The sequence below is a fragment of the Pecten maximus genome, chromosome 15 (genome assembly GCF_902652985.1).
Source record: "Pecten maximus chromosome 15, xPecMax1.1, whole genome shotgun sequence".
Classification (NCBI taxonomy): domain Eukaryota; kingdom Metazoa; phylum Mollusca; class Bivalvia; order Pectinida; family Pectinidae; genus Pecten; species Pecten maximus.
The window spans coordinates 22,339,486-22,366,296 of record NC_047029.1 but is presented as its reverse complement, the minus strand read 5'-3'; the positions used below and the strand labels follow the sequence as shown (position 1 = coordinate 22,366,296).

General features: G+C 35.9%; 1 protein-coding gene across 7 annotated transcripts in view; it reads right to left on the bottom strand.

The window, feature by feature from the left end:
• Positions 1-25,922, bottom strand: part of LOC117343510 (protein PLANT CADMIUM RESISTANCE 3-like) — a 36,616-nt gene extending 10,694 nt beyond the window's left edge. Inside the window, exons 1-3 of one of the 7 annotated variants that reach the window (XM_033905888.1) lie at positions 25,872-25,922; positions 17,913-17,954; positions 14,192-14,432 (exon numbers count right to left, since the gene is read on the bottom strand). In XM_033905888.1, the coding sequence (XP_033761779.1) occupies positions 14,192-14,407 (216 nt within the window). In that variant the 5' untranslated portion in view covers positions 14,408-14,432; positions 17,913-17,954; positions 25,872-25,922. Of the gene's footprint in view, positions 1-3,011; positions 3,382-6,134; positions 6,414-8,071; positions 8,345-9,524; positions 9,862-11,034; positions 11,315-14,191; positions 14,433-17,912; positions 17,955-25,871 lie in introns of those variants that run through there. The other 6 variants (XM_033905885.1, XM_033905886.1, XM_033905884.1 and 3 more) reach the window with 6 other exon arrangements.
• Positions 25,923-26,811: the final 889 nt, after the last annotated feature.

Here is a 26,811-nt window from a genome sequence, read left to right as displayed (position 1 = left end):
GTGAGGTTGTAAATTAAAACAAATAAAGACAATAAACCATATATATGTTTATAGATATCAGTGCACGTAAAAATATTCTAATGAACAGTCTGAAGACGATGGCACAAGCACCTTACTGGTCTGAAGCCAATTAGTCTATTCGGTATATGTATATTATACGGTATAATCCCAGTAGTCTATTTGGTATATGTATATTATACGGTATAATCCCAGTAGTCTATTTGGTATATGTATATTATACGGTATAATCCCAGTAGTCTATTCGGTATATGTATATTATACGGTATAATCCCAGTAGTCTATTTGGTATATGTATATTATACGGTATAATCCCAGTAGTCTATTCGGTATATGTATATTATACGGTATAATCCCAGTAGTCTATTCGGTATATGTATATTATACGGTATAATCCCAGTAGTCTATTCGGTATATGTATATTATACGGTATAATCCCAAGTCTATTTGGTATATATATTATACGGTAGAATCCCAATATTCTATTTGGTATATGTATATGTATATTATACGGTATAATCCCAGTAGTCTATTTGGTATATGTATATTATACGGTATAATCCCAAGTCTATTTGGTATATATATTATACGGTATAATCCCAATAGTCTATTTGGTATATGTATATTATACGGTATAATCCCAATAGTCTATTCGGTATATGTATATTATACGGTATAATCCCAGCAGTCTATTTGGTATATGTATATTACACGGTATAATCCCAAGTCTATTTGGTATATGTATATTATACGGTATAATCCCAGTAGTCTATTTGGTATACGTATATTATACGGTATAATCCCAGTAGTCTATTTGGTATATGTATATTATACGGTATAATCCCAAGTCTATTTGGTATATATATTATACGGTATAATCCCAAGTCTATTTGGTATATATATTATACGGTATAATCCCAATAGTCTATTTGGTATATGTATATTATACGGTATAATCCCAAGTCTATTTGGTATATATATTATACGGTAAAATCCCAATAGTCTATTTGGTATATGTATATTATACGGTATAATCCCAGTAGTCTATTTGGTATATGTATATTATACGGTATAATCCCAAGTCTATTTGGTATATATATTATACGGTAAAATCCCAATAGTCTATTCGGTATATGTATATTATACGGTATAATCCCAATAGTCTATTCGGTATATGTATATTATACGGTATAATTCCAGTAGTCTATTCGGTATATGTATATTACGCGGTATATCATTTCTCAACAAAATTCTGAATTTCGAAGCAATATCTACTGGGATCAGTTTGTATAGATGCAGATCAATGTCCTCAACATGGGATTTAATTATTAACAGTACAACCAGACTATTGACGTTTATATATGTATATTATATAATGTAACAGTGTTATCTGGATTATACTGTTTATATTACTTCTTTGACCGATATGATATAACAACGATATAGATAATGTATAACTTTATCGAGCGGAATGTGATTCTATAACTATAAACAGACACAAATGTCTGTATCTATAATCTAATCAGCGAGTTACCACGTCGATATTACCTCGGCTACCCATGTCTTTATCTCCATGGTCAATATTTATATTCTATCAAGTATACATACAGAAACAAGTGCAATCATTCGTAATTATATGATTTCTCTGTCTGTAGCAATTAGCTTATAAGTAGACAGACATTTAAATGAAAGCGTGAAAGAATGACGGAAAATAAAAATAATTCCGTATGGCTCAAGCACACGGAACAATTCATAAGTACTTCCTTCTTTTGACAATTTCATATGATGTCAAGGACAATAATAGTGTAATATTTCCCGTAACATGGGCGGTTATTAATTAAAGGAAATGCCTTGGAAACAGATAAAATTACCAGTGGAAATGTTTACAATGATGTTTATAAAAGAGAATAAAAAGCACATTAACGGCGTTTGTTTATTCTATGGAAATACTTAGGTAGCATTTGACACTATAGATGAAGTCATCTGTATATATATGTAATTCGTAACTTAGAAGCAGAACATTATTCAGTATGTATCAGGTAGAGAAGGTGCGGTGTTTGTTTATTGTTACACATAAATGCACACAATTATGTATAGTGCAGACGCCATCCTGTAGAACAAGGCAACCAGTTTAACTACAGAGACACGGTTTGGCGAGTTTTTGTTTCCGTGTACAAAATACATTTGAACAGATCAGCTAGCACATGAATTCTTCCCGGCGTTCTAACCGACTTACTCTCACATATATTGCATGTGATTTCAATATGACATGTTAGCTTTGCATGATACATAGGGATGTTTGTGTACAACAGGGCGTTGGCCAAACATTCAAAATGGCGGAAAGTTATAATTAATGTTCAATATATCCATTGACTTCGATGTATTTACGGATGGATACATGAATTGTGATTTAATTAACACTTTAGTTAGTGTATACCTCATTGCTCTATATTCTCACAACACCGGAACAGTCATCTTGTAAGCTCGGGAGAAAGTCAATAACAGTATACAAAGCCCTGTGTACTCGACAGGCGTTATCGAGCCCAGCAGCAATGACAATACAATTGAAAATCAGTGTTTGATGACATAATATGTGAGATGTTTCTATAAATTCAGATGTTTGCAACCCTGTAACGATTAGGATCACAAATCATACTGTCTATAGAGTTAACAGGCTGGTGTCAATTAAATATTACTGCATTGTACAGTACAATGCATAATGGGCATTATGAAGAAACTGAACAAACTCTCCCCCTAACGACGTCGTGCTATGACATTTAAAGACAGTGTGCTTACAGATTAAATATTTGTAATTAATATGATATGATTTGGTTAATTGCTTTGTTTATAATTACAAATTTGCAATAAAGCAAGCCCATTTTAAAATCACAATTTAATTATATGCAGTTTAAAGTACCAGCTGACTGATAAACTACAATCACCCTTTCTGTTATACATGCATACATACATATATATATATATACGCTACTTACTTCAATTCCTTTCTGTTCCCTGACTTTCTCACGGACTTTGGCAGACAGATAGATACCAACAATAGGGAATACCCAGTACAGAGCTCCTACCATGATACAACTGTCGCCCACAGCCTCGGCATTTTTACCTGCCGTGTAACAAGGTGCTACATATGTGATGAGACACAGGGTACAATTGTTCATACAACCACAGAGACCGTTTGCAAATTCACCCATCTTGCACTGGTATTTGTAAACTGGTATGCAATTCAACCACTGGTCAACAACACAATCGACAGCTCTGTACCTGGGCAAAGTGTGACCGCTATAAAAGTGGTCCTCACTTTTATCACTGAACACAGTTGCTTGGATACTAATTCACAAATGCTAGTTTCTGATTGGCGGAATATAGAGCGTAGGTATGGGGTCACATCCCCCCAGAATTAGCTGGATTTCCCGTCTACTCGCTATAATTTTAGTAACATGTCAATCACCTAACCTCGGTCCCCGGTTTATCTTGTATTGTGTATATTAACAAATCTTTCTATGTGGTCGATGCTGTCTTACGTGTGTATTGTGATATATGTAGCGATGAACCGGGTGAACGCTGATCACAACATGACCAACGTCTGTGTGCTGCTATCAGATGATGTGTCGTTGATGATTTATGTGTATTCTTAAGGTATATTTAATAAAAGCTAGTGTGCGGCCTATATCATGCTATAAATTTAGACCGACACGGTCGTGAGTAAAATTGTCAGTGACCAAATGTATGCGGAGTACATACAAAAAACCCATGATGGTTGTGCCTATACATGCTTAACAAACAGAATTATGTGATAAATGAATAACCTCGAACAGTACATATAACCACGTTTATCGAAATATTGCTTTTACTAATCATCCTATTATTTTCCACTCACTACGTTCCACTTCAAGAGGGCATTTAAATGTAGTGTAGTTTTACGTATTAAATTCTCGTAGACTTTAATTGAGTCCATCTTGAACCGGAACCGGAAATCTTCCTGTATATTGTCATCCGACCCGACATAAAAGTTACATATATGTATGTCCCCAAACGCCCACTGCAGTATTAGATGAAGTATATATTGCATTAGTGTTTGTAATATCATAGACATCTATATACCAATTTTCATCCAAATTGATTGAATTAAATTTCGACCAATCAGAAACTTCTGTGTTATTGCAACGGTAACAAAATTCATGCAAATGGTTAAATTCTGTGTTATTGCAACGGTAACAAAATTCATGCAAATGGATTTGCAATTCCCTTAAAGCTCTTTACACCAATTTTCAAATCATAAAAATAGCAGGCAATGAAATCTACCAAGATTATCGTGTCTTCACGACGACTAAAACATATCTCGTGGATATTGAAGTTTCAAAATGTGTTTACATAGATAAATATTCACAAGCCCAATCAATGTTATTAATACTTTAAAAGTCCACCAGAAATCTCGGGAACTAGGGTACTACAGACACCAATGGTTTCATCATTCCTATTAACTAAAGACAAATGAGTACAGTATTTTGCACTGACACATGTCAATCAAATATTGTTCTAGAGATTTGGCAGATTAGATATATAGCCTAGTGTTTCTGCTCTAAACAAAAAGCAGTGTTAAGTCCGTTGAATATTTACTTCATTCCTAACACAAAACAGCAAAACAAAATCCATATACTTTATTTATTAAAGATATAGAGGTTACACAACGAGTGGTTGTTGGATATGGAATTCATTTCACACGAGTAAGTTATTTTTTAAAAGTTACAAAAGACACGAGCTTTAGCGAGTGTTTTTTGCAACTTTTAAAAAATAACTTACGAGTGTGAAATAAATTCCATATCCAACAATTTCGAGTCGTGTGACCTGTTTCTACCACAATAATATCGGTTTGAATCAAAGGGAAACGTGGCCAAGTATAATTTCGCGTATGCAAATAAAGTGTACCGGTGACGTCCGGGACCCGGTGATGTGACGTCATTAGATTATTGATGACGTCAATAACAATTGCAGCTTGGGTCAAAGTTCACCGTATTAGCCAATCAAAATGCGTACAGAGTTTATACCACGTGTGGTAAAAACAGATTGTTAATCAACAGCTGTAATGATTAACTGATGGTCTGAGAGTTGAATAACACAGGGTATTGTGGTAGAAACGCAGATAAACAATCCTGCAATGAAATTATCAATATCTTTTAGAATAAACGTGATAAATTTATTGCAATATTCATCTATAATAGTAACCGTGGAGGAAATTTAAAGCATGCGATAGAGGAATTCGTCCCATGGAGAACATTAGTCAATACACAACAGTGTTTCCGTCAAACATATAAAAGGCCCATGCAAACTCGTACATGTGACTTAAAACTAGCGAATGAGACTTGTTTCCTATAAGATCCTGTTCCAGTCCTACACCTGGAGTACATATCAATGATTACAACCGACAATGAGAAGTATTTAGATGAAATATGCGTTAAGTATAGAAAAGTCGCATCGAATCGCATATAGTATCGATCACTTTATAATAGTCTATCATGCTTAAGGGAACTGTTTAAATAATGTATAGCATTCGCAGCATGGTATCCGTTTATCGTCACCTACATTTTTTCTAATTAGGAGCACGCATGCATATCGTATTGCAGAAGGACAATGCCGTCACCATAGCAGCCTACCCCAACAAATTGTCATAACAAAGTTTGTGTTTGAGTCCAGTATTGTTTCGCTCAAACTTATAACAATGTCAACAGATGTATCATAGCTTAATGATAAATTGTTAAAGAGTAATATGTCAATTTTCTTCTTTTATCAATATATATTTAAACGTCCTGTAATATCTATTCGCATTTGATCGGTCATGCGGTATCTAGCAAGTAGGTTTTGTACATGCATTACACATATATCGAATGTAACCAGCTATGAACAAATTTGTCCGTTTTAGATGTTTATGTTAATATCATAAACATAACATTCAAGGAATATTGTCTCTCTTCACATAGAACCACATCGAAAGTTTCATCAAGATCATTAAACAATAACGCTATGTATATTTCGGTAATATTGCTATGGATATCAAGTCAATCGATTCCCAACAAAACCAAAGCGAACACCACACCACTTACATGGATTCCTTTCTGTTCCCGAATCTTTCCTCGGACCACGGCGCTGAGGTAAATGCCGGCGATAGGGAAAAAGTACCATAGAGCTCCTACCATTATACAGCTGTCCCCTACAGCCTCGGCATTTTTACCGGCCGTGTAACAGGGGGCAATGTATGTGATTAGACACAAGGAGCAGTTGCTCATGCAACCACATAGACCGTTAGACCATTCACTCATCTTGAATTTAGTGTTCTTCAAACTGTCCTAAGTAAACAACCTTTACCGAGTGTCTGATTAATAGCATTGACAAATCTATGGTTACGGCGTCTTTTTATATGGTGATCATGTCACGTGATTCTATGTTTCACTGCGTGTGAAATAGCGTGGATCCATATAAATAAATCAGTCGATAACTGATGAAAGTCATCTGGGGACATGCGCACTGTTTTCATCATTTAACCCACCCGTAACGCAAGCGTCATATATATCCTGATCTCACAATCAATAAGCACCTCCATGGTATGTAGGACATGTTTCCATGGGAAAGAAACTAACATCCCCTAATTAAAATTCATTTGTCAGTTAACGTTGAGTTTAAAAGGGTAAAACAGACAAAATGTTAGTCTCCTCCATATTCCCTTAGAAGACAACACGTGTTGATGACCCCGGGGGTCGTGGGCCAAGTTCAAGTCCCCTCCTATAGCATGCAGCATGCCTTGACTTCCAATGCATTTTAGTCAACATCGGTAACACATTTGGTAAAATAACGCCATTTGATACTGGTATGATATAAAACATCAAGCCAAACCACAAAGACTAATATACGTGTATGCCATATATATGCCTATATATAAGCTATACTTATATAATGACAATTCCATTGCAATTCCTAGGTCACCTATCCTGTCAATATGATTTTCTTCACAAAAACGAGCTGGACGGATTATTTTATCAAGTAAACATGTTGGAATCGTCTAAATTTGACCTCCTTCTTCAATGGGATAAAATAATACTCGTCGGATTAAGATCGATCACGTGTTTAACAAAAGCCTTTTATTCTGAGACATATCAGGGGTCAAAATAAATAGCTGACCTTGTACTGAATTCAGACACTATAGCTATCATGACTCATACCTTTACATGTAGAGCATGACAAAAAAACACCGTAGCCTATGTGAACTGCCCGTTCCTCATATCCAACACGATTTAAACGTAAACGAATATTTCAATAAAGTTTTCTTTTTCAGAAAGTTCAGTCTTCTAATGTACATTTAAAACAATGAAATATTTTCTCATAAAATAACACATGAAATAATAGACGTATAAGTACTCACCCGGTCGTCTTTCTTTTGATATTTACCGTCTATACAGTTACATGCTTCTAATTGGTTCCATTAAGTTCATACGCTTCTCAACATTCCATTCACCAGACAATATTGTTTTAATAATAGACGAATACGGCCGATAAGTGTTAAGTGGACTGTGTCAAAAGTGTCCTTTCAGTACAAATAAGAAATTACTTCTTTACCAGTTCACCAAGACTAGTTACCTGTGATTATTGTCCAAAGAATGCTATTCAAACGTATTGGCCCATTGACTTGCACTAATTGAATAATCATCTCCCCATGCTTGATGTAATCATCGCGACAATTTATTTTTTTCTAACTTAACTGCTGGATCACTGCGGAGTCCTACAAGGCCCAACCAACGTTTAGTCATTAGAAGGAATACTCTGTATTCTAATAATTCCTAAATGAAGTGTAACTCTGGTGTGCCATTCTTTTGTGACAGCACAGCAAAAGTTTCGGCCATCTTGATTTTTTTCCTTTGACATATTATAAAGGATTTATCATATCTCTCTTTTTTTCAAACGGTTCGTTCGCCGGGATCATTTATATAATAATAAAAGTATATCTATCAAATAAAGAATACATTCGTTCTTCATCTAAAGAACTTACTTCAATCCCCTTTTGGTCTCGAATCTTCCCTCGAACTTTGGCTGAAAGGTAAACTCCGGCTGCTGGAAACAAGTAGTAGAGAGCTCCTACCATTACGCAACTGTCCCCTACAGCCTCGGCATTTTTACCGGCCGTGTAACAGGGGGCAATGTACGTAATCAGACATAGGGTACAATTATTCAAACATCCGCAGAGATCATTCGCCCATTCACCCATCTTGGAAAAGAATTGTAGCTCTGGTTCGATGAATAAAACCCCTTAGTGTCTAAATCAAACAGGATTTGGTCATTTTTATATGGCCAGGCTAATCACGTGACTAGGATTTTAAAAATGACCTTGTAATCCTTTCTTTTGTTCTCTGATATGTTCAGAAAAGTCGGTTCAAACGAAAACTATATACACATATCAAATACTAGCCTGAAAATTTAGCGCTAGTTTTATGTTTGGATTGATGGTAAGCGTCCTTCGCGACTGAAGTTAAGTTTGTCGTGTCGTTATTGTTTACTGAAATTTTCGAATATTATCAAAAACTAACCGATATTTTTGTGTAAATTATGTAAATTCCGATACCCGTTTCAAATGATAGAAGATGTGTTAATCAATATGGATGACATTCGTTACCGGATTCCAAGCATACTATGCCACTCACTCGACGCCCCACCCCCTTTTCAATGAACAGGACTATGCGCAGCAATATCTCATTTGTATTTGTGTAACTGTATACTTAGAAAATGTCATCTAATCATCCAAAGCAGCATATTCACAATAACTTATTTTACTGTTTTAACTTAAACTCGGAAATAAAAAGACGTCAAAGAAAATAACCTGTTATAACATTGATGTTTATCGTGTAACATTACGGAAAGACTATTTTACAATTCTTGTCATATTACAACCATTCCAATACTGCCATCATGCCTGATGATTTCATGTATATTTTTATTTCTTCAATTATAATTATAATGTAATTCAAATACAACAAAACTATCTTGGACGGATGAAAATAAGATCATTAAATCCAAACAACAATTCCACTACAACTTATAAGAAACAGGAGTAGTAAACACATAAGTTCAGGTCGATGCACCATGTAGTCACAGTCCTGAAACGAAGCACTATTTTGCGTGTGGATAGTAAAGATGCAAATACAGTTGAAGTGCCGAAATAGGGAAATATGTTTTGTCTTAAATAGTGCAATATTTAGTAAACAAACTCCCAAAAGGACATCAATCTTGAGTAAGGTTAAACAAAGGACATCAATCTTGAGTAAGGTAAAACAAAGAATCAACTAGATAGACCATCCAGAGAACTTCGAAAAATGTTGTCACAAGCATTTTTTCCCCAAAATGTCCTTTAATATATATTAAAATTTAAACCATAGCGTCAAAAACGATATCGACTTAACATTTTACCAGAATTCTTCATTCGTTTGAGTTTAATGTATGGTACTTACTTCGATTCCTTTCTGTTCTCGAATCTTTCCACGAACTTTGGCAGAAAGGTAAGCTCCAACGGCAGGGAAAAGGTACCATACCACTGCTACCATAATACAACTGTCCCCTACAGCCTCGGCATTCTTACCGGCCGTGTAACAGGGGGCAATGTATGTGATCAGACATAGGGTACAGTTGCTCATGCAACCGCAAAGACCGTTGGACCATTCACCCATCTTGGTTTAAAGGTTTCGCACTAGATTCCAAACTGAATACAGGACCCCTTTGTCTGTCCAGGCGAATCTATGGAAACTATGGCCTCTGTCATACTTATACTTCAAGCCTTGTCACGTGACTGGTTTACAAATGACTTTGCTTTCATAGTTTATTTTTATATTCTATGTATATTCCGCTCATACTTTTGAGCAACGCTATTGATCAGATATGGTTGAATCTAATTGGTCCGTATACAGTAGACAAACGAATACTGCAAATATTGACCCAGAATAAACAGGAGTAAACCTTCGGTTTAGAATAACGATAGGTATCCCCATTTTGAATGTCTTTGTATGTTATTTCGGATGATGATTGGCGTCTTCTGAATATATTACCATAATATTTAACCACAATTTTGTTTGTCTCTTGTGTATTGGATGCATTACTCCGAATTCTTCTTAACACTTCTCGGGGCTCTTCAGATATAAACCTAACAATGAGCATTAATTATTTTAATTTGAACAAATTAGAATAACGTTTATGTTTGATAATCATTGCTATGCATGAATATTAAATGATCTTATTATTTCTGCCACCAAAGCATTCAAAGGAGCCTGCTCCATACATACAGGTACACTAGGATTGTCTTGTTTTCCTTTAGAACGATATTACTCAACTTTCACACTAATTCTGTAACGGGCTCAAATAATAAGTGCTATCAGAAATAACGAAAGTTTGCTAACGTTATATTAGGCCTAGGAAAGAGACAAATATTATTACTGCAAAGGAGTTATGACAAAATTTAATCAGAGAATGCGATAAATGACGTAACACTTGACCAAGCATAATCCATGTTCATGTAACGATCAATACCAAACCAAAAGACCAGTTACCCTTGGTTTGTTTGCCTCGTAATTTACAGCAAATACAGCTGTAATCAATGCACCATTGATCAATTTTACATTCATATGTAAATTCCTTTTGTTTGGTTTTGATACATGTTTTGCGACAACAAAACATCACTTGACGTCACAAAAAAATACCATGGCATAAAACTCTTTTGTTCAAATACAATATAAGAACACATAATAAAATCTGAGGTAGATCAATGAGAGCAGCTTAAAATGTTTTGATGTTATTAGCAAAATCAAATATTTTGAAAATACCCCTGAAATAGGACTATCAACATAAAGGTATGTTAGAATTTCAAAATTAAAACTAAGTCTGAAAAATCCCAACACTAAGGGCTAAAACTTAACATGTTTTTAAAATTCTTCATTCAAACTATTCATTGGCGTTCAGAACAGTACTTACTTCGATTCCTTTCTGTTCTCGAATCTTTCCACGAACTTTGGCAGAAAGGTAAGCTCCAATGGCAGGGAAAAGGTACCATACCACTGCTACCATAATACAACTGTCCCCTACAGCCTCGGCATTCTTACCGGCCGTGTAACAGGGGGCAATGTATGTGATCAGGCACAGGGTACAGTTGCTCATGCAACCGCAAAGACCGTTGGACCATTCACCCATCTTGAATAGTAGTCGTGAGATTAAATGTCCAACCTTTTACCTACTAGTCCCAAGTGTGAGAGTATTGAAATCTATGGTTACGGCGCCTTTTATACCAGGCTGCTTAATTCATTATCACGTGACCATACGAGTCCTCAGCCCCTTACAACTCTAATTGTTGAGCCACGGAGTTTTAAAAAATCACAAAGTGTTCCATTCTTTCATCACGGTATATTTTTTTCAATGTGTGGTATTGATCACAGCGATGGACCAACTGGTTCTTTAACAATAGATGACCGCGACAAATACAAATACAAAATCTGGGTCAATAGAGTCGTTTTTCGGTTGATAACGGTAAGCGTTATTCACAAGCTGAATGTTTGTGAGTTAAGTAACAGTCGATTTTTAAATTACCTTTAATAATAGTTTACTGTTTTGTTGTCTAGGTGGACTGAAATATGAAATTAAGGCCTATCATTATAACGTTTTATGATTGGCGACGTCAAATTAAAATTCTTCATGTTCGTGTTTTTATTTAGATTTCCAAATGTTTCGTAACGAATGAAGAGACATAATCATGGTCGATATAATTACTGTCATAGCTTGAATAACTGACGCAATACACACCAACAGGCCTCTGTTCCACATGGTAATATAGAATAATTTTCATAAATGGAAATGAACTCTGTTATCAGAATATTCATACTTGATCCTTAATATCTTAGGTAAATTGCAGTTCAAAATGCTCATTTTTGTGTTCATCCATCTTAAGGAGAACTCCGTGCATTAATATACCACACTACCCTTCGCCGTTTTGTTTCAGCCAAATATATACACGTGTCCTTTCAACCAAGGAACTAACAAAAAGGATATACGGTATATATAAAATTAGACCAAACCAAATGACAAGGACAACAGATTCTTTGTTCTGAGATTTCTATTCATTCACGTTCATATGTACTTATGTAGATTTCTTTCACGAACTTGGTATCAAGATCAAGCTCCAGTGGTTAGGAAAAGGAACCATACCACTGTCACCATAAAACAACTGTCCCCTTCTGCCTCGGCACTTTACGGACCGTGTAATAGGGGGACATATATGTGATCAGACACAGGGTACAGTTGCTCATGCAACCACAAAGAACGTTAGATCATTTCCCCTTCTTTAATCAATATTAGAGCATTGGATTAGATCATTTCTATCAGAACTCTGACCTTCTATTGAAGAAACTGTGGAGTAGAGCCTTTGGAAAGCAGGGACCCGAATACGTTTACATGTCAAACATAGTCACGTGACGTTTCTACTATCTTCTAAAAGATAGATTTTTAATGTACATCCAGTTAAAGAAAAATGGACGAATCAAATGTTTGCATAATAGGCAAACAGGACAAATAACGGGTCTTGTTACTGGGTAGTTGTTCGTTTAAAGGTAACTACCGTTATTCACGGCATGGCCTTTAATCACCGTACAACAATAGTTATTGACATCATCAAAAGTAGGCGTCATTTCATTATCATGGTTGTAATAATAAAAGATTATTTACATCAGTTGGATTTTCCGATGGACATTTTATAAGGCTTTTACTAAAGCATTTAAAAAACAACGTATTATTTTCGTAAAAAAATATAAGTTGAACTATGCTTTTTGTCAAATAAATTCTCAAGGATTTATCGCGAGTTCATCGCCAACGATCTACATTACCAACAAGGGCTTCGTCAGCCTTAACGGCCATCTGATTGTAATACTATATAGCAGTAAACAGTACTGAAAACAATTTTGTAATGATATATATTGGGCATAGCACCCGTTTTGGATTTTAAATCACTCCGGAAAAACAACATTTGGGCAGGGCCTTCTCAGGATTATTTTAGGCAAGTTTTAGTTGAACACTACTGATGAAACTTGAGAAGAAGTTTGGAATGTGTTTTGGAAGATGGCGGTCATCTTTGATTTCGGGCCGACCCGAAAAATCACAACATTTGGTCAGAACAATCACGAGATCATTTCGGGAAATTTAAAGCTGAATCTTACAGGTTGAACTTGAGAAATCTGAAATGTGAAAAGTTTGAGCACGGCGGTTGGCGCTCGTCGGTCGCCGACGGAGGAAGCAAAATGGCTATAGGTCATCCTGACCTTTCGGGTCAGATGACCTAAATGTAAAAACCCGTAATAATTACCACCTTTATAGCAATATATTGGATGAGAGCCTTTGTTACAACAATCGTTGGCGTTGTCATGCATTTTGAATATTGAAGCATCTCCATTTACAATGTATTCTCTTAGGTAAGAACTACTTCAGTTAGCTAAAGGTCTCTGGCTAACATTTTTTTGTTCTGACGCCAACCGACCCCTTTTTTACAATGCAAGTTCGGTCCTGATTTGAGGGCGGAAAGATTTAAACTCGATGACAAGGATGTGTACTTACAGTTAAGGTATTATATATCCCATTTAAACAGTTCATTCACTAATTCACACCAAAATGATCACACTCAAACACAAAACGCTTTGCTACATTTGTACGTCATTATTCCACTTCAAGTGACAGGTTTTTGCTTTATATTCCAGTTTTGTATTTACTGGGCAAGAACAATTTGTGATAATAGGGAAAAAGAAAATACTACAAGCAGCCATTCGTGTTAAACGAGAAAATGCGAGATTTCCATTAATATTGTTAACATAGCAATCTATATGAGAGTAATCATTGTACGACAGACATTGCAATATATACCTCAACGTGAGAACAATGTCAAGATCGTATCACCTTAGATATATGTTTAATAGCAATATGTTTTTTTATAGTCAGTGCTCAGTTGATCACTTCCATCTTAAAATCAGTATAGAAATTTCAAAAAACGAATAAATTCCATGTGTTTTCGTCGTTTACGTCACAGTCTTATATTTTTTTTTTAATCCTTGAAATCAATATTGAAAATTATTCACTTGCATAATTGTGTACTTACGTCGATTCCCTTCGTTTCCCTAATCTTTCCGCGGACTTTGGCGCAAAGGTAAATTCCGGCGAGAGGGAAAAGGTACCATAGGGCTCCTACCATTATACAGCTGTCCCCTACAGCCTCGGCATTTTTACCGGCCGTGTAACAGGGGGCAACGTATGTGATCATACACAGGGTTACGTTGCCCATGCAACCGCAAAGACCGTTGGACCATTCACCCATCTTGGATAGTAGTCGTATGGGAAAACTGAAATAATAAGATGTAAATGTCCAAGCCTACTAGTCCCAAGTGGCAAAGTAAAGAAACCTATGGTTACTCGGCTTTTATACCATGTTGCATTTCTAACATCACGTGACTTAGTGCCTCCTAGTCCCCAATTGTTTAATTGTTCTTTCATTGTGTTTGTTTATTGTACCTTGATTACCAATTGTCTTAATCGATCTACGGAACCACAGGTACGAATAAAGACTTCAACAGTGACCGATATTTATACGTTTTGGGATTTAAACAGTCGTGTTCGGTATGTATTGTTCTATTAAATAGCATAATCTACCGTAACAATACCCTCCACACCATCTCGACAACCAACCGTAACACTACCATCAATACCATCCCGACAACCTATCGTAACAATACCATCCACACCATCTCGACAACCTACCGTAACACTACCATCAAGACCATCCCGACAACCTACCGTAACACTACCATCCACACCATCTCGACAACCTACCGTAACGATACCTTCCACACCATCTCGACAACCTATCGTAACAATACCATCCACAACCTATCGTAACGATACCATCTCGACAACCTATCGTAACACTACCATCCACACCATCTCGACAACCTATCGTAACACTACCATCCACACCATCTCGACAAACTACCGTAACACTACCATCAAGACCATCCCGACAACCTATCGTAACAATACCATCCACACCATCTCGACAACCTATCGAAACGATACCATCCACACCATCTCGACAATCTACCGTAACACTACCATCCACACCATCTCGACAACCTACCGTAACACTACCATCCACACCATCTCGCCAACCTATCGAAACGATACCATCCACACCATCTCGACAACCTACCGTAACACTACCATCCACACCATCTCGCCAACCTATCGAAACGATACCATCCACACCATCTCGACAACCTATCGTAACAATACCATCCACAACATATCGACAATCTACCGTAACACTACCATCCACACCATCTCTACAACCTATCGTAGCGATACCATCCACACCATCTCGACAACCTACAGTAACACTACCATCCACACCATCTCGACAACCTACCGTAACACTACCATCCACACCATCTCGACAACCTATCGAAACGATACCATCCACACCATCTCGACAACCTACAGTAACACTACCATCTACACCATCCCGACAACCTATCGTAACGATACCATCCACACCATCTCGACAACCTATCGTAACCATGCCATCCAGACAATCCCGATCCTTTCCTATAGAGGAAAATCTCGAGGTGTTCCACATGCAATATTTGGCCACACATTCTTTAGGTTTTGCACTCTGTTTGGTTAAAGTACCTGCTCCATAACTGTTCAATATTTTAGATAATAATTGAAGTAGCTTGAACAGCTTGTACATTAAGTGGAAAAGGAAACAGACGTAGGCGCTGTTACAGATCAGTCCCTATCTTTTGAAGAAGACATACGTACTCGAGTAAAAATAAAAGGGCAAATTCTATATTTGCACTAAAACGGGAACTTTGTTTTTTTTATTCAATGAATGCAATTTTATGTTACTGTACGAGACACTAGTAAGAGTACAGCTCGAGTACGCGAATACTGTATAACATCCGTACAAGATTAAACATGTTGATATGATCCAGACTGTGCAACGGAGGGTGATCAAGCAATTACTCGTAGACGAGGAAATGTCCTATGCAGATAGCATTAAAAGGCTTAAATTACTCAACAAGGCCTTCAGAGGGAACAGAGGCGCATTATTGGGGTCTTCAAAGTTACGAACAGGTTCTGTATCGGTAAGGCAGCTAATGTTGTGAAACGATGGAGCAACAACGTCCAAAAACAAGGGGCAATGGACCACTCACAAAAGCATTGTAATCTTGACATCCGGGATTTTTTTTTTTTTTTTTTTTTTTTCTGTGTGAAGGCAAAATATGGAACAATTTGTAAGAGAAAGTAATATTGGCACCAACAACTAATTCTTTCATAAAAAGACTCGACAGACATTGGGCGGATAAAGAACTTTCAAATCAGAAAGTCTGTAGATATGGAACTGTTGTCACAATTAGTTTATTCATTTTTCATTTATGTTGTACATTTGATTCCGGTGTAGAGGATCGTAATTGATCCTGTTCTGGAAATAAACTTAACTAAGTTTAACCTCCAAAATCATATCTATCAAACAGGTTAGTTGTGAACTGTCCCTGTTGGTTAAGTAAAGATCGGTGTGAATGGCTGATGGCGAAGATTCTGTAGTATCCGTAGTTACAAAAAATAAATTTACGTATATATTGTACAATGTATTATATAGTAGAAATATCAAACATGGTTTTAACAGTTCATGGCTGACATATATTATTTTGAATGAATATGGTTTAAGTGAAATATGGGAAGTCTAGGTACTATAAATTCAAACACAGAATGGTTAACAGCCAAACTTATTTAAGAGTATATTAAAAAGTGGAAAAATGATGTCTTTAATTCTTCTAGGTCTGTGTGTTATACGACATTAAAAGAAGCATTAGAATTCGAAAATTATCTAGAACAGCTGGTTAATAGAGACCAGATTACACATTGTAAATTCAGAGCAGCTAACCATAAATTTGAAATTGAAACAGGAAGGTTGAAATTATGTTGCGCGAGAAGACAAAATTTGTGCATTTTGTTATATTAGAATATACTAAATTCTACAATAAAAGAACATTATATCTGGAATAATAGTTCTATTCAGGAATAAATGAAACTAAATTCCAATCCTTAATGAATATTTATTACAATGACTTGCTAAAATAAGTTAATTAATTCGATTTATATTTTCCACTGTTCGTCCTCCATTATACCTATTTCATCAACTGTGGACATTTTGTTTATTTTATTTAACGTCATATTAACAACTATGGTCATTTAAGGATGTGCCTGGTTTTGGAGGTGGAGGAAAGCCGGAGTACTCGGAGAAAAGGCATCGGCTTACGGTCAGTACCAGGCAACTGTCCCACGTACATGTAGGTTTCGAACTCGCAACCCAGAGGTGGAGGGCTAGTGATAAAGTAAACATGTGAAAACACATATTGTATGTAGATATGTATGGTAATGTTGATTACCTATGTTTGTAGAGAGAATGGAATGAAACTGCAAGTGTATAAGGTATACCCAATCGACATGGTCTACATTTGTTTGATCATTTAAAGCTTTACTGCGGTGAATCGATAGACGTTTCAAGGACTATATCACCTGTTCTGATAAACTCTTCAAAATCATCAGCCCCGTATGAAAAAACTAAACCAAATCGTCCAACAGAATGACACGCCTTGTTCCCGTAGGTACAAAACGTTTTCTTCGGGCTTGGAAATGTAAATACATATTTAAATATGGAACAACTAGATTAGCATCTGGGAAGGTTCTTAGTCATAATTTGAGATTGTCGATGTATTTATCTGTCTATGATTGCTTCCTTTGAGATACAGTTTCCTACTCACTTGAATTTGCCAGAGTCTTCTATGTTCAATCTCTGTCAGCTTCTGCAATGTACAATGCGGTATAAGGTTAATTTTGTATACGTATTAGTTTATTTATTACCAACATACCTGTATTTGTACTAGGATATGATAGGGAGATTTTTAAAAGTCCAGGAAAACTGCAAAATCTTGACAGCAAGACACCCTCCTGGTGGTTTCAATTAACCCTTTTATATCTAGGCACCTAACCTTTCTTTTTTAGCTGAGCTTATGCCATGGCGCAGCGTCTGTCGTCCGTCTACAATTCATTTAAATCCCTACTACTTCTCTCTCTCTTTTTTCTAATCTCTCCCTTCCTCTGTCTTGCACCCCTTCTTTTTATCTCCCTCTCTCAATCTGAATTTATCTAGCTTCTTTCTCCACGTCTCTCTCTTTCCTATCCCATCTCTACCCCACCCCGTCCGCACTATCACTCTCCTTCTCTAAATCTAACTTTATCTCTGTTTCACTCTTCCGCTCAAAAATGATTACCGTAATGTCTCATACATACAGTATGATTTATGTCGCATTGTAACCATGCATTGATGCTGAAAATAAACCTTTTCCTGAGTGCGAAAAAAAAACAAAAAAAAACAAACTCTTGTAGTCCTTCATGGATTGTGATGACATTTGGTCTGAACATCATAGAGCAAAGGCGATCTAATGTTGTATACACAAAGGTGTGGCTCCCTTGGGGTTGTAGGGGTGGGGCCCGACAAGGAATATTGAAGAAAAAGCTTAAATCGCTACAAGTCTCGAACGCCTTCATGGATTTTAAAGAAATGTGTTATGGAGTATAATTGGGCAAAGCAGATCTAATGGTGTATAACGGAGGGTATGGCTCACTTTGGGTAGGAGAGACGGGACCCAATAGGAAAAATAGAGGTTAATCCTTTAAATCGCTACTTATCCTGAACAACTTGATTGATGTTGATGAAATTTGGTCTCGAGTAGTATTGGGCAAAGGAGATATAATGTTGTAAAGACAAAGGGTGTGGGTTTCGCGTGATCAGAGGGTGGGGCCCGATTTGATTTGGTCTGGAAAATTATTGGGCAAAGCAAATATTATGTTCTATAAACGGAGGATATGGCTCACTTAGAGCAATAGAGGGGTGGCCAAATATGGAAAAGAAGTATGGTCGTTGTCCTGTTATCCTAGGCCTCGTACACGATACTCTGGGCTAAAAATAGGTAAAATATCACGTGGCCCCATAGTACCAAAAGACATCGCCATAATCCAGTTTGTCATCTGATGCAATATATGTCAAAAAATGATTTGAATGCGGGACAACCCCCCTCGAAAGTTGCAAATAGCCAGATGATGCACTTTACGGTCATTTAATAAATTACTCTTTTTCGCAAATTAGAATTATGTATATATCATAGATTTAAGTTTTTTTCGGAACATTTTAGCAAAAATTAGATAAATAAATCTTTTTTTTTTAATATTGACAGGATTTGATTCACCTGTGGTTTGAACCATTGCAAGAAGAATCAGATCAAAAGGTAGGAAAATATTTGTAATAAAGCTAAAATCAGATTATTTTGCCATGATTACCAAAATGTCCAGGATAACGATTCAGACCCTCTAGGCCTTTTTTATTATAATATTTTTTTACCGTTTTTAATGTTTCGCTTTCCTTTAAACTGTCTTTTGTATATCACATGCCAAACCGTTTCAAAAAATAACTCAGATATGATATTCTATAAATAATTTATAAATATCATATCAACAAATCCTAATCAAGAGGGAAGACGGGGAAAGTACAGATTAAAATCATAGTAGTGAACACCAAGATTCTTCGGGATATCGTCATTTAAATCAACACTAATCCAAAATACTAGAATGAGATTCGTGCAAAATTTACTTAAATTATTTTTAGATGAAGGAAAAATAATTTCATATAAACCAAAGGTCACCCCGATATCTGAGGGTCGAGAAGGGCTATAATTATCCCCTCGTGACTAGGTCGAGTAACGGATATTTCACGTTTTGTCATATCTCTCCATTTCATATGATTTTAATGATTCAGTTCTTGGTCCGAGACTGCCTGACACCACATTCCAAACTATATATATAAGGATTTGGCACAGTTCAGAATTTTTCAAAGTCGGACGTGTGGGAGAAAGCTTTAGGTAAATAATACTCTTATTTAGGTTTTAGCTTACCTCAAGTGGCTTGGGCGTCATTATTAATCAATAGAAATGAATATTTCACAATTTGACGAATGTATAATGACAGTCTTATATAGGGATTATGGTCAATAAGAACAAGAGCCGGATTATTGTTTTTGCTTTTTACGGCCAAGGTTACCAATTCACAGTTCGCCGCGACAAATATTATGTTTCATTTACAATCAAACGACTGCTCGGGTACATTAAGGTCGCCTAGATTTACAAAGTTATACCGCCAGAATCCATTTATGCCCCTTGATATCAGGCAAACATTTGTAGACCAGAATCGTGTTTGACTCGGTAAGTAGCGATGGATTAATATTATAACAACATTTTAGTACAAGGTCACCCCTATGACATTACGTTGAGCGGCATTCGTCTCTATTTCGGGACACTGGCAAAACACTGTTATATTGCAGCACCGAGTGCACATATGGGTGCACAATTCTTTTCTCAGAGAGTTATTTTTCAACAAAAGAAATTGGAAAAAGTCATCGGACTGGTGAATATAGGGGCAGTCCATCTGTACCACCTTCCCTTGTCTCTAAAAAATATGTGCAATATTTCTAAAGTTTGTTGCATGAAGCATTGTGGAATAACCTGACGCCATTCAGCCCTTTACTGGAGTACTTTTTTCATGTACATTTTTTTTTACATTGACGCAGTCTCTATGGAACTAACCGTGGATAATTCCCTTCGTAGCATGGTATCTCCAGTACTGGCAATGACACTCAGATGTTTTGTTTCGCGTTTTCCCTCAGTTTGACAATCACTGTCACTTGCCATTCTCCTTGTTGTGACAATCATTTATTGCTTATTGTTATGGCAATTTGGATTTCACAGTTGTATACAATGTCTCGTCCCCTGTAAGTATCTAGAAAAATTGCTTGTATTACAATTACCATACTTGAAGAAGGTTGTAAGACAAATTAAAACGCTTACTCTGGTTAACCCTGTTGTTCAGGTATCAGGGAATTGAGTATTCAAAACACACTCTTTTTGTTTTTTGTTTGTTTTTTTTGTTTGTTTGTTTGGGTTTTTTTCTGGGTTTTTTTTTGTTTTTTTTGTTTTGTTTTTTTTTGTGTTTTTTTTTCAGGGTTTTTATGTTTTGATACTTTTGTTGTTTTTGTTTTGTTTTGTTTTTGTTTGTTTTTTCGGGTTTTTCGTTTTTGTTTTGTTTTTTGTTTTGTTTGGTTTTGGGGTTATTTTGTGCTGTCTTCTAAAATCCTAAGGAGCTACACAATGTCGGCCACGATTTAATGACTGCCCTTCTAATTACATGCTTTCACAGCAACAATGCTGAAACAATTGACCTACTTGGCCGCGTTTCCTAATTTAATATGAATTCTTGTACTGACCAATTCAATATGAATTCTTGTACTGACCAATTCAATATGAATTCTTGTACTGACCAATTCAAATTAAAAAAAAAAGATTGGAGGAGTATACAACACTGCATATATTCTTGCTTTTGACATATCGTGGTACCGAGAACGATCGTAGAATGCTGTATGTTGTCACACTAAAAACACATGGTCAGGACTATCTTGGGATCCTTCCTAGTAGCTTTCATGTAATTCTGATTTAAAATTATGTTCTTGACGAAAACTGACTGTGCAATCATGTTTTAAAATTACTGCCGTGGGGTCGATGTTGGCATTTTAACCTGCCTGAAAAATAACTCAACTTGTGTAGGACCATGTCAGGAACATTTCATGCAAGTTTGACCTGTATTCGAGAAGCTTAAAATGTACTTTAAGATAGCGATATTTTAGACCAATTCGAGAATTAACGACACCTGGTCAAGACCATCTCGGGATCGTTTTAAGTTTCAGCTAAATCTACAAAGGGGAAATTGATAAAAAAGCTTGATTTTTTTTCTTCAAAATTTTGGATCTAATTTGTTAAACTATTATCATCCAAATCAGCAAAACACATGGACTTTTGATTACTGATTTTGAAAGTCAATATGGTTTATCCTTTCAAATTAAAAAAAAAACATCTTTAATTCTCCTCCCCAGCTTACCCAAAATGACCCCTGTAATATTACTTTCAGGAAATCCGTAAGTCTGGTAAGTGTATCCGGTAGATAAGTGGGGCACTTTGTTGTGTAAGTATGGATACCAGAGCCAAGAGGTATGCTGGCAAGTTAAGAAGTATAAACATTTATATAAGTGGGGAAGGTCGAATCACAACATACTCAAACGTTATCAGTAAGAGGGGTTTTGAAGGGTTTATTGTCAACTAGTTTCGTCTCTATGACATAGGCTTCATCAGGACAGATTTTCAGCGAGAAAGATCAACTGAATTACTCTTAAGGAGGATAATCTCGATTGTGACGTAATTACGTAAACTATATGATGCTCTAAGAGAAGCTAAGTAATAGTTTTGTTTTGTTACAACAAATTAACATTATGTATCATGACATGTAGATAAACATATCTGTATCATTTCTAGTTAATTAAAATGCTACTATAAATAAGTGTTCATTTTGTTTTTGATAAATACATATATATCAATTATACACCCTTACATATTGTTTATAAAGTCCGATTTCGGGAAAGTAATGACTTTTTTCATCATCATTTACCATAATGACAAACAGGCACCGTTTTCATTGATATGAATAAAAAGGTGAACAATGAACAATAAAAAACATGATTAATTAAATCTGAAATCCTCTTAAGTGTTTCAAAGTCCGGTTTGCAGGTTTGAAATCAAGCAATGATTTCACGTCTTGCTGCTCCAATTCAATTCTTCTATGAATACCGTCACCTCGTTTGATTTCTTACGTCAGCCTCCTGTTAATTTGCTGATCAAGGATGTTAAAAAGGACTTTTGTTTCTCTGAAAAACATCAAGTTACAAATTACATACAGATGCAAATAATATGTTAATTCAAATAACATGTTAATACAATTTACTAAGTACATGTTAATACAAATTACATATTAATACAAATTACATCTTGATACAAATTACATCTTAAGACAAATTACATGTAAATATAAATTACATGTTAATACAAATTACATCTTGATACAAATAACATCTTAAAGACAAATTACATGTAAATATAAATAACATATTACTACAAATTACATCTTGATACAAATTACATCTTGATACAAATTACATGATAATACAAATAACATGTTAATACAAATAACACGTTAATACAAATTACACGTTAATACAAGTAACATGTTAATACAAATAACATGTTAATACAAATAACATGTTAATACAAATAACATGTTAATACAAATAACACGTTAATACAAATTACACGTTAAAACAAATTACACGTTAATACAAATTACACGTTAATACAAATTACACGTTAAAACAAATTACATTTCAATATTTGGTGCATTATTTTATAATCATTTTCTGATAGATCAAATCAATATATCATCACATTAACGATCATCTGGTTGTTGTTACAATTATAGAGAAAAATATACTAGCTGCCTAAAATTGAACAATATTAGTTTTCTTTTGTCTAAATAAATAGGTTTGTATTGATATGTTTACTTCGTCACATATTATGTACTTTTTCTATGCTCCTACATGGGCCCAGTTTTGAAAACAAACTTTGCATGGCTTTGTTTTTTGGATACTTACGTGCGTAGTATGTCCTTTTGTCCAAGACCAGACAATGGTTCCACAAACAGTACTTTGTCCTCGTTAGCTTCTGAATCAATCTGACTTGCCAGCGAAAAGCTAATGTTATCGTCTGCTCAGCGACAGGTGCGAGTAGTGATCAATATTCGCGATGCGCAAAAAGCAACTCCAAACATTGGAGAGAGCTCGTGCTTACTTATATCAAGTAACTACCATGCTAAACAGTTCGAATTTTGAATAGGCTACAGGGCATGACCGCAAAAAGTTAACGTTTGTGCATTATGAGTTGAGTTTCAGAAATACAGGGCCAGAATACGGGATGTTTAGTTGAATGTTGAACCACAGGTGCCTGCATATAAAATGTTAAGGTGAGGACAAGTTAGTTTACCAAATTACAAAAGAATATCCTATATCAATAACTACTACTAGAAACGTTACAAAAGTATCAATGCCAAACTCAGACCTTTTCCACAGATGCAACCCAGATCAACCGGAAGTTCACACAATATTGTATCTATCAGATTGCTGGCCCAAAAATATGAACGCACACACCTTTAATTCCCATGTCCCTGTGCATGCGCAACTATCACAAACGCCAGGCGGCGCTGGTTATACGCACTTCTTATTGACGGCAGTGTACTCAAATTGTCACTGCAATGGATCTATAAGCATTTACAAAATTGATGCTTTACTATTTGTTATTGAACAGATTCACAACTAATGTCATGAACTTGTTTATTAGAGTCTCCCTCCCTTTGGTATATCTTAAAGCGCCAACTTGGCAACTGCCAATTATTATCTCAACAACACTGACAAAACATATTTACTAAATCTGACTTGAGGGGTTTTATTTTACCACGTGTTAATAGTGTCCCCTAAAACGTCTCAAAAGTGATACATACTCTGATATTACAAATTCTCATGCCAGTGTGTTTTTTTGTTTTTGTTTTGTTTTTCAAACTTCTGACATGGAAAAAATGCATTCTGCAGCTGGAAACGCACAAAAGTAACATACATCTTAAAACAAGAAGGAAGAAATACTAAGGTTAATATACACTTTCTATGTACCAGTTAGTCTTTCAAGACAGTCCCTATCGATATCGTGAAGCATCTGTTAAACTAAACAAAAGTTTGAAGGAGGGATCCTGACGCCCAACAATGATATATCTTAAAAGGGTCGACGTGAGACTGATTTTTCTCTTTTTTCCCCATTCCATTTTCTTTTTCTCTTAATCTTTTTTTTTTTTTGAAATAAGCTGATATAATGTGTTTCGCGAATGTTGTAAAATATATGAAGTTCACATTTTGAATAAGTGGAACCTAAACGGAGAAAATCCATCAAAGCCTTTCTGAGAACTATATATGAAAATATGTGTCCGCCTCTAAGTCAGTTTTGTTTTTATGGTCGCTGTTTCAAGATCAAATGGACATAAGATAACAGAGCAGAACCTGCATATCAAGTCTGAGAAAGATCCACTCATTTTTTCTCAAGAAATAGCGATGAACTTCAACTGTCAAAATCCAAGACAGCCACCTGGCGGCCATTTTGTTTTACTGCTTAAGACTAGAAATTGAATGGGTACACAGAAATATATACACATTAAGTTATAGAAAGACTTCCATCACCTCTTCAGAAGTGTAGTGATTACAAACTGTAGCCGTCCAAATCCAAGACAGCCACCTGGCGCCCATTTTGTTTTACTGCTTAAGACTAGAAATTGAATGGGTACACAGAAATGTATACACATTAAGTTATAGAAAGACTTCCATCACCTCTTCAGAAGTGTAGTGATTACAAACTGTAGCCGTCCAAATCCAAGATGGCCACCTGTCGGCCATTTTGTTTTTCTTTTCAGATTCAAAATTGAATTGGCACAACTAGGTATAAATTTGAACCTGCATATTACAGTGTTTAAGAAATATCATTCCACTACTTCTAAAGAAATAGCGATACAATTAGTGTTTACGGACGGACGAACGGAGCGACGGACGAGGAAGGACGGACGGACGGACGGACGAGGAAGGACGACGGACGTGGGACGATTTTCAAATTTTAAAACTAAAAACCGATAGTAACCTGTTTATCATAGAAAATCCTTATTTCCTTCACAGACTCGCAAGAATTCAAATGCATTAATACCTCTGTTTTCAGTCAATCTCCTTTCCCCGACACCGCATGTGACCAGACTACGAACTCGATGAACTCGACCTGTCACACACAACTTTGCATGCTTTCTTCCAACTCACACCCTACAATGCAGACACATACAGGCGAATCACTCTGAACTATAAATAGTAACAGGGAATTTACAGTGCACGGTTGACAAGCGCATTAACACCATATGTATTAGATAAAAAAACGTACATATGACATATAGATATCATTATATACTATCTTATATTAAGAAACATCAGGAAAACAACCGAGCTTACAAAGAGTGCACAGTCATAACATGTCACGTTAACTTGTCTTGTCACAGATTTATGGTATTCCGTTAGGACCAAATTTCCAATATCGCTCCTTCTCTCCTTCGACCTAAACGCGAAGGAGCAAAGGAGCGAAAACACGATGGCGAAGGAGCGAAAATAGGATGAGGAGCAAAGAAGCGAAGGAGCGAAAACATGATGACGAAGGAGTGAAAATACGATGACGATGGAACGATGACACTTCGCTCCTTTGCCATCGTGTTTCCGCTCCTTCGCCATCGTATTTTAGCTCCTTCTCTCCTTCGCTTCTTCGCGTTCGGAGGTTCAATCATTCATACACATTATTTTCTAAAAAAAAGATGAAATAAAAAAAAAGATAACAATTATAAATAACAAAAATGAAATAAAAATAAAATTTATCTACATACTGTCGGGAATATGCGGCTGATTTGGCAACCGCTAATTACATATTATATAGAGACTTGCAAGTGAATACATAGTTTAAATCGAATGGTCCCATCAGACTAATATAATATAATTTGTAACTAGTTTCGAAACGAATGTAGCCTTTCTATCATAATACCCGGCCACCAAAATGACCCAGCGGAAGATTTAAAATTTCTCTGCAGGGAATTTCAAATCCCCGCCTCTAA